This window comes from Tachysurus vachellii, chromosome 5, assembly GCF_030014155.1.
Source record: "Tachysurus vachellii isolate PV-2020 chromosome 5, HZAU_Pvac_v1, whole genome shotgun sequence".
Lineage (NCBI taxonomy): Eukaryota > Metazoa > Chordata > Actinopteri > Siluriformes > Bagridae > Tachysurus > Tachysurus vachellii.
In genome coordinates this window covers 5,435,157-5,445,000 of record NC_083464.1, presented here as the reverse complement: position 1 = coordinate 5,445,000, position 9,844 = coordinate 5,435,157, and the positions used below count along the sequence as shown (strand labels likewise).

The 9,844-nt window shown below is 36.8% G+C and overlaps 1 protein-coding gene and 1 pseudogene across 4 annotated transcripts in view; one reads left to right on the top strand and one right to left on the bottom strand.

Annotated features, from left to right (window-relative positions):
• LOC132845435 (trichohyalin-like) overlaps positions 1 to 4,099 on the bottom strand; it is a 30,080-nt pseudogene extending 25,981 nt beyond the window's left edge.
• Positions 1 to 9,844, top strand: part of nck1b (NCK adaptor protein 1b) — a 54,930-nt gene that overhangs the window by 28,337 nt on the left and 16,749 nt on the right. For 3 of the 4 annotated variants that reach the window (XM_060869581.1, XM_060869583.1, XM_060869582.1), the window contains exons 2-3: positions 3,360 to 3,411; positions 6,032 to 6,275. In XM_060869581.1, coding sequence (XP_060725564.1) covers positions 6,050 to 6,275 — 226 coding nt within the window. In that variant the 5' untranslated portion in view covers positions 3,360 to 3,411; positions 6,032 to 6,049. Of the gene's footprint in view, positions 1 to 3,359; positions 3,412 to 5,186; positions 5,294 to 6,031; positions 6,276 to 9,844 lie in introns of those variants that run through there. The other variant, XM_060869585.1, reaches the window with a different exon arrangement.

Below are 9,844 nucleotides of genomic sequence, written 5' to 3'. Positions count from 1 at the left end.
AAGAGGAAGTCAGACCCAATATCAAGGTGATAATCTGTGTCTCGTCTTCGTCCCGTCCTCTCTGTCCTAATGAACAGCTTCACAGGAGACTCCTGCAGGATCTGATCTCAGATCTGTTCTCAGGGTCCTGACACACTTCCTCAGAGGTAATGCGGCAGATCTAGGATCAGTTACACAGAAGACTGAAGAATAAAAAGAAACCACTTGCTAATACAGAATTGAGGAAGTTTAAAGGGAACTAAAGCTTAGAAACCTCAATACTCCTGATAGGGTTCTTGTTTTTTTACCACCAGACTAGATGATTCAAGTGAAATCAGTGAGTGATGTGTGGATGAGAACATTGTGTAGATACTGAGTCACTTTCTACATCAACCTGCTGAAGTGTTCTAATCAATATAAACAAAGGATTGTCTTTCTTTCTTTCTTTCTTTCTTTTGTTTGTTTCTGTCTTTCTTTCTTTCTTTCTTTCTTTCTTTCTTTTGTTTGTTTGTTTCTTTCTTTCTTTCTTTCTTTCTTTCTTTCTTTCTTTTGTTTCTATCTTTCTTTCTTTCTTTCTTTCTTTCTTTCCTTGACCAACAATCTTTTCTTTCTTTCTTTTTCTTTTTTCTTTCTTTCTTTCTTTCTTTCTTTCTTTCTTTCTTTCTTTCTTTCTTTCTTTCTTTCTTTCTTTCTTTCCTTGACCAACAATCTTTTCTTTCTTTCTTTTTCTTTTTTTTTTCTTTCTTTCTTTCCTTGACTAACAATCCTTTCTTTCTTTCTTTTTCTTTTTTCTTTCTTTCTTTCTTTCTTTCTTTCTTTTTTCTTTCTCTTTCTTTTTTCTTTCTTTCTTTTTCTTTCTTTCTTTCTTTCTTTCTTTCTTTCTTTCTTTCTTTCTTTCTTTCTTTCTTTCTTTCTTTCTTTCTTTCTTTCTTTCCTTGACCAACAATCCTTTCTTTCTTTCTTTCCTTGACCAACAATCTTTCTTTCTTTCTTTCTTTCTTTCTTTCCTTGACCAACAATCTTTCTTTCTTTCTTTCTTTCTTTCCTTGACCAACAATCCTTTCTTTCTTTCTTTCTTTCTTTCTTTCTTTCTTTCTTTCTTTCTTTCTTTCTTTCTTTCTTTCTTTCTTTCTTTCTTTCTTTCTTTCTTTCCTTCCTTTCCCCCCTCTCTCCTTGACAAATAATCAGCACTTACCTTTCCTTGACTTACAATCAGTACTTTGAGGTTAGATTTATATTTCTTTCTTTCTTTCTTTCTTTCTTTCTTTCTTTCTTTCTTTCCTTGACCAACAATCTTTCTTTCTTTCTTTCTTTCTTTCTTTCTTTCTTTCTTTCTTTCTTTCTTTCTTTCTTTCCTTGACCAACAATCCTTTCTTTCTTTCTTTCTTTCTTTCTTTCTTTCTTTCTTTCTTTCTTTCTTTCTTTCTTTCCTTGACCAAGAATAAGTTCTTTCTTTCTTTTTTTCTTTCTTTTTTCTTTCTTTCCTTCCTTTCCCCCCTCTCTCCTTGACAAATAATCAGCACTTACCTTTCCTTGACTTACAATCAGTACTTTGAGGTTAGATAGAGTTACATAAGATTTAACATACAGTTAGTGCTGGACACTAACGTCTTCAGTCAGGGATCTGTTGTTTAAAAACAGATCACACTGAACATTTATCATTAAATAAACAATCTAATCAAATCTCCTGAATCGGCAAATTTAAGCACTTTCAAATCAGTCTTCCCTGAATTAGCGTTTATTCACTTCCTCCGTCTCGCTGCTCAAATTCATAACACGTGATCGCTCGATTAAAAATAATTTGTTCCTCAAGCAGCGTTCAGCAAAATAGTCTCAGAACTTCTTTAGCAGCAAATTTAGAAGGAACCAGAAGGAACTGTACCAGGAAGTCTGTCTCCATGTATTGTGTATTAGTTCACCAATTTTACACCAATGTTTCTGGATCTCTGCTGTGATCCGGAGGAGCCCGGACTTCGTTATCCGGCCACGTGTTAGCCACATCTGGTGTGTGACAGGCTAATTTACGGCCTCATCTCGCACGTCCGTATGACTCACTCCACATTAACACTGTGACCCAGAAGAGCGTGATGTGGAGCCTGATGAGTTCATTCAGGTTCGTTACGCAACAGCGCTTTATACCGCCACCGTGCCTTTGATGTCTGGAAAAAGATGGATGCGTGTCGTCCTCTACGGTTTGGCCTCGGAGAGATAAACAAACACAGGCGTATCGTTAGAGGGATTTGGTTTCTAGGCATCGGTGCCTGAAAGTCGTACTTGTAGGAACATGGACTTATTTAGGAGTATAGACAAGATGTTAAAGGGTGAAAGGATTGAAGGCTTTAAAGACGTCCGTATATGAACACAGCAAAGAATTTCATCGAAATGAACCGTGTGTGTGATAAAATACTTCACACCACACTGAGGTTGAATTCTCAGGTCTGATTGGTCAGAAGGTGTGAATTATTTCCACACAGAGACTAATAGCTGCAACACACTCTTTCTTACATGCTATTGTTTCTATAGTAACAGCGATAGTATTGCTATAGTATTGTTTCTGTAGCAACAGCGAGTACACAGGGATTAGTTTCTTTCTGTCTGTCGTTCTTTCGTTTTTTCTTTTGTTCTTTGTCTTACATTCTTTCTTTTTCTTTCTTTCTGTCTTTCTCTCTCTTTTTCTTTCTTTTTTTCAATCTATCTCTTTCTTTCTCTCCTTCTTTCTTTCTCTCTCTCCTTTCTTTTTCTCTCTCTCTTTCTTTCTCTCCTTCTTTCTCTCTCTCTCTTTCTTTCTTTCGTTCTCTCTCTCTCTCTCTCTCTCTCTCTCTCTCTCTCTCTCTCTCTTTCTTTCTTTCTTTCTCTCTTTCTCTCCTTTCTCTCTTTCTCTCTTTCTTTCTTTCTCTCTCACTCTCTCTCTCTCTCTCTCTCTCTCTATCTCTCTCTCTCTCTCTTTCTTTCTCTCCTTTCTCTCTTTCTCTCTCTCTCTTTCTTTCTTTCTCTCTCTCTCTCTCTCTCTCTCTCTCTCTCTCTCTCTCTCTCTCTCTCTCTCTCTCTCTCTCTCTCTCTCTCTCACATACATACACAATAAACATGTTGTTGATTCTAGATTTATTCCAACTCTGGAATTCCGCCACTGTAATTTTTAGTTCACATTATATTTACTTTCGATTTTTCACCACATTTTGTCCTCCATGTGTGATTTCCTTATTTCCTTCCTTTAACTTGTGCCCTGATTGGTCCAGTGCTTGATGTCACTTATAACATTTCTGAAACCAAATACTGACAAAACACGCAGATGGAAATGCATTAAAAATAAATGTGTTTAAAAAAAAACTTGATTATTCAGCCTTTATTTAAGTTCTTTATTTGTTCTTGTTCTTTTTTAGGTGCCCATTAAGAAGTTTCTATTTTGTAGTGGACAGCTTTGATGCAGTACAGGTGAGAATCTTTACCTTTGGTTTTAGCTCACCGTTCTTTCTGGAGTCAGCAGATGATATTAACGGTTTTTAGGACAAAATAATTCAGAAATTAAAGCTTAAATAAATGTCAAAAATTCAGGTTAAACTAATGAATTAAACATCAATAAATAAATACAATACACACACAAATTAAACTATAGGAGGTTTAGGGTAGAAAAATGGGGGCAATAAAAAATGAGCTTCAAATAATTTAGGTTTTCTATTTCTTTAGGTTAAAATAATTGACAAAAATGTCAGATTCAAATCTTTCTAGATTAAAATTTTCATCTTAAAATACTGAAAAATTAAAAATTCAGACTTTTTTAAAAAGATAAGATTAAAATTTTAGGTTCAAATAAAACAGATTTCAAAAATTTAAGGGAACAAAAACATGATTTTTGTTTTTTGTTTTAATGCTTGTTTTTGAATTAGTTTGGCCTGATTTATTTATTTAATTATTTATTTTTTTAGACTGGAATTTCAAAAATCTGATCTAATATACTTTACAGATCCGATATACATTGAAATGTCTTAAGGTTCACGTAACTTCACATCGCACATGTTTTCTTTTCGTTCTTTACGGGTTCAGGTTCGGCTCCGATTCCGCTCCACGGACCATGCGCTTCACGTTTAGTCACGTACGGGAGACCTTGTCGTATCTCATCCATCATCCGTCACTACGCAGTGACACTGCAGGGCAACCGAGTAGACCGATTTCATGTCCCGTGTCCACTCCCACAATCTGGGAGCTGTAAGAATAATTTCAGGTTGGACAGATGTTACAGCTGTGTGCGGTTCCTGAGGGCCGCCTTGACATTTGAGAAGACGACCTACAAAACCTCCAGTAAACACCCTCTTCACCATCCACCCACAAAGTAACCTGTAAAGGGGCTCCTTCTGTTTAAAGGCTTTGTTCTACAGAGGACTTCTGCTCCTTTAAAATTTCTTTTTCGCTTTCATTTCCTTTTGTACTTTCTTTCTTTTTTTTTTTTTTTTCTTTTTTTTAACCAAACCGCCCTGTGGCTTTGCTGACGGTTACGGTTTATGATCACTGGAGCGATTATGATTTATGAACTCTAGCTAAAGAGACACAGGAGACATCTGAACTCTACACATTGCAACCATCAGCCAGACCCAGTAAACCAGAGTCTCCTGTTAATCATTTACTTCATCATCTTCATCCTGGTTGTCTTTATTGTCTTAGATTCTTCATCGTCTAACTCTTTTTCTTTTTTTTTTTTTTTTCTTTTTCTTCACTCTCTAACCGATGGAAAGGCAAACCGGTTCTTAGAAGGTTCGCTACTGGAACCAACTTTGAACCAGCACCAGCGCTAGCTCTGAACCAGCACTCAGTTCATTCTGGTGGAAAAGGGGTATATGTGGTGATGCACTGTTTGGTTTTCTCCAAACATGGTACAGTACACGATGGCCAAACGTCTCCTCCTCAGGTCTCATCAATCCTAAGGATATTGTTATGGAGCATTTATAGTTTGTTCAGATAAAATATTCCAAACGTTGTGTATTTACTTTTTTGGAGAGCGGGGGCTTAAGGATCTAGCCACCCATCCTTCATATCCAGGTCACAGGATCTAGCTCTTGGGCTCTATACTATAAGTAGCATTAGATGGTCTGAATTTGCTGGGACACCCAATGCTGGAAAGATCAGCAACTGTCTTGAAAGGCTGTCCATTTGTAAACAATCCTTCTCACTGTCAAACGGCGGATTTCAAATTGTTTGCACGTAACCCTTTCCAGATCGATGAGCAGCAACACTCTCTTCTCTGAGGTCAGGACTGAAGTTCTTTCTTCTTGACATCATGTAGACACATAGCTGATTGCTCCAGAACGTCACAATTCCAGAGGTGATTTTATAGAAGTCGTCACACTTCTTTTGATGAACTAATTTTGTTTATGTAATCAGTAATTCCTCTCTTAATGATGTACTCGTTTTTTTTCCCTTTCTAGTCTTTAAATATTTGTGTTTTTGTTTTTTCCAAGATGTAGTGTTTTGTCACTAGGTTTCTAGACATTCATAAGGACCATGCAACTGACTGTCAAAGCAAAAAAAATAATAATAAGAAGAAGAAGAATCAAGCTTTTTTCTAGTGTGGTATTTAGTCCTGCTTGCATACATTTTTGTGCCAAGATCAGATTTGCTTTCTCTAATCTTTTGCAAAACTTCAAGCCAATTCACCGAAAGAGAAACAGCATGTTGTGTGAGAGACATCTGCTTTCACTTTCACTTTGTGCCAGCTCTCTTTAGCAGAACAGAGACCTGTGAATTTTGTGAAGACCAAACTATTATGTTTGTGAGCGTTTGCTCTCTGGTAGAAACAATGGTGGAGCTGCTAACGTTTACGCTAACACTCTCACCGGCCTGTTTATCTTACAAAAGGGATATAAAAGTGTCGGTGTTTAGTAGGTTGTTTAAGACACATTTTAAAATGAATGGAAAGAAATAAGGAGAATTAAAAGAATAAAAGATGATAAAAAGGTACGACATGTTTGCCGTGTGTGTGTCCTGGTATAGCGTTCAGAACATGTTTTAAGAGCAATATCTGATCCGTTTGCTTTGCTTCGTGTCCTCTTTCTGTCCTCAGTGCTGAAGACAGTCCAAGATGACGGAAGAGGTGATCGTAATTGCCAAGTTCGATTACATGGCCCAGCAGGACCAGGAGCTGGACATCAAGAAGAACGAGCGACTGTGGCTGCTGGACGACTCGAAGTCCTGGTGGCGCGTCCGCAACGCTACCAACAAAACCGGCTTCGTCCCATCCAACTACGTGGAGCGGAAAAACAGCGCCAGGAAAGGCTCCATCGTCAAGAACCTCAAAGACACTTTAGGTAAAGCCGCGCTCCGTAATGACACACTGACGATTCACAGAGCCGAGACAGACGAGCTCGGACTCGACGCCTCAGTAAGGGTTCGCTCGGCTTGTTGTCGTTGCATATAGGTCAGCTTTCCACCATAGACCCCACTTCTCATGTAGTACCTCAGTGCTTTTGTTTTCACAACCGCATTTTTACTAAGCGGAGGAAGAAAGAAAAAAAAAACAACACGCACACGCAGGAAGAGGTCTTCTGCTGTAGCTTCAGAGAAAAGTCACACTTTAGCTCGTGTTGTAAAGACAAAGCTGTGTCGAAGAGCTGCAGGTGTAGAGTCGGGTGGAACTGGAGCCTTCAGTTCATTATCCTGGTAAGAAACACATCTGCTGGGTTTAAATATAGTAAACTAGTGACATATGGTGGGCATAATGACTTTATTTGCCTATAAACATCTTTTGAGAGATTTGGTGGCTGAAAGCGAGCTCTTAATCAGAAACAGAGGCTCTACAGCTCTAAAAGCTGTGCTGAAAAGTGTCGAAACAGATACGGAACTTATTTATAATTATAATTAGAATTATAATTCATTAATTATTCTTATAACATGTCCATTATATTACTAATGATCACTGATTTATTATTATGGATCAAACCAGCACGACTAATTAATGTCGTCCATCGAGGGTTTGCTTGTTTATTTTCTCTTTGCCAATTCTACGGTACTCATTTGGTTCATATAAATATAGAGAAAAGACACCAGTGTTCCACTACAGCGAATATTACCATTCATTTTAGAATATACAAAGATTCTGATTTAGCGTTTTGTTTGTTTGTTTGTTTATTATTCGTCACACCAGCAGACGTAAGTAAGGACACCTTTTCGTTTTGCTCCGATTTATTTACTTATTTTTGTTTGGTTTCTTTGTTCTGTTTTCAGCGTTTGTTTTTATACTAATGTTTGTTTGTGTTACTTCTGATGTTTTGTCTTCAATCGTTATTATATTTGTTTTTAATATTATTCAATATTATATTATTTTTTTTTTTGTTCTTTTCTGAAGCTTTCTTGTTTTGTTCATTTTTGCACGTTTCTTTTTTTTCCTGAAGAAAAAAAATGAGACAAAACAAAACATCAGGAGAAAATAAATTGAACTCAAACAAACAAACAAACAAACAAACAAAAAAAGCTTAAAAAAAAACCATCTTTTGTTTTTATTTTTTTTATTGTTTTGTGTGTTTATTCCCCACCCCCCTGTAAGCCTGGACATTCATTTGCTTTATGTTTTAAAGACTCATAGACTTCGGCTCGTGCGACTAGGGCTTCGAGTAAACGTTTATCTGTGATGAAGTTCTTGCGAGCAGGATGAAGATTTCCAAAAGAACTTTGTTATAATTGGACACATTTCAATCCAGTTAGCTGTATAATACATTAATGATGCCCCTGGGCTCCGTAACATAAACATCAGGCCTCGGACGTGTTTTATAGCTGCAGTCCGGCCCGTTTTCTCCGTTACGTCTTTGGAGCGATATTTACGACTTTTGAGGAAAAACGTACACCTTTCTATCATTACATCCTGAGACACAATGCCTGATGCGCTCTGTGCATTTCTTTATTATTATTTCATTATATTATATATTATATGTTTATTTCATATATATATATATATATTTTTTTTTTTCTTTAATAATGAGAAATTGTTGTCTTATTTGGTTTGTGGACATCGTGCAAACTTTTACCAGCCGTCATAACCGATTAATATCTCAAGTAAATAAATATCAAAATAAATTAGTATAAAATCTGTTTTAATTATTTTACTAGATTTAATTAGATGTTACTAATAATAATAATAGTTTAGGATATTTTGTCATTTCTAGCTGTTAAAGTTTTATATTATTGGACGCTTTATTCAAGTTTCTAAAAATGTAGATTTTTTTGTGTAGGTAGATGTAAAGTTTTGAATTTAGATTTACAGACTTCACTCACTGTTCATAGCCGTGTGGTCAAACTGTCTCGGGTCTGCAGGGACATCCTGAGTGTGTAGTGTGTGTGTAGTGTGTGTGTAGTGTGTGTGTAGTGTGTGTGTAGTGTGTGTGTAGTGTGTGTGTAGTGTGTGTGTAGTGTGTGTGTAGTGTGGTGTGTATGTGTGTGTGTGCGTGTGTGTAGTGTGTATGTATGTGGGTGTGTAGGTAGTGTGTGGGTGTGTTTTGTAGTGTGTGGGTGTGTTTTGTAGTGTGTGGGTGTGTGGGGGTGTTTTGTAGTGTGTGGGGGTGTTTTGTAGTGTGTGGGGGTGTGTGTGTGTGTGTGTTTTGTGTAGTGTGTGTGTGTGTTTTGTGTAGTGTGTGTGTGTTTTGTGTAGTGTGTGTGTGTTTTGTGTAGTGTGTGTGTTTGTGTAGTGTGTGTGTTTTGTGTAGTGTGTGTGTGTGTGTTTGTGTAGTGTGTGTGTGTGTGTGTGTGTGTGTGTGTTTTGTGTAGTGTTTGTGTAGTGTGTGTTTTGTGTAGTGTTTGTGTAGTGTGTGTGTGTTTTGTGTAGTGTTTGTGTAGTGTGTGTGTTTGTGTGTGTGTATAGTGTGTTCGCTCATGCAGACACACTATATATGAGAGCAGCTTTTGATAAATAGCACCATCACAGATAAACTTGCATGCATTCAGATGTTCAGGCTGAAATCTTCTCTCTCCAGAGTTATATTTGTTTTGTTTTCTTAACGCAGCTTCAACGCAGCTTTTCCAAATACAGCATTATTATTTACCTATTGCATAATATCAGAGTTTCCATCAGGACTGAAAATGACCACTTCACTGTTTTGCTGTTGAGTAATTGCTCTGGTTCTGCTTTTTTTTTTTTTTTTTTTTTGAGCCACATAAACAACAAAAAACAATTACACAAGGCCTTCCAGAGTTGGTCTGAAGGTATGGAACGCACACACACACACACACACATACCAATTACAGCAAAAATTACAAGAATATTGAGCCATATTTATTTATTCTTTTTAGATTCAGAACTAGTGTTAAGTATTTAATAAGTAAGAATAACACCTTGACCCGAGCTGTTATACGTATTTCACACACCACAGAGTGAAAGCGAGGTGTGTTAGTGTTGTATAACAGCTCGATCTGGAGCGTGTTGTTCCACTTGTATTACTGTGATCTGCCTTTGATTTTGCTGCTTAACATATTAATAAAAGACACAAAGCAGGTTTAAACAGCTTCTAGATATATTTAACATCGGAGTGTTACCACTTACACCGTGGCCTCGTTCAGCATCGTGAATGAGAGAAAAAGCATTTTGCAGAGAAACCGTAACATGTCGACATCACTTATGTAACGTTACAGAAATAAGAAACCTCACCACATCCATTATTATACATTTTTTATGTTAAACAGCAGGTTTATATATGTCTGTGTGTGTGTGTGTGTGTATTATTAGTGTTATTAGTGTTATTATTAGGTTAATATTAGATGTGCCATTTATCTATAGTACGAGTGCAGTAATATAAACATGTCGCACGAGTCGTTTGTGTGTGTACAAAAACAGATGCAGGAATTTAACCTTTTGAGGAAACGGACTAATCACACAGCATTTTTTACATTT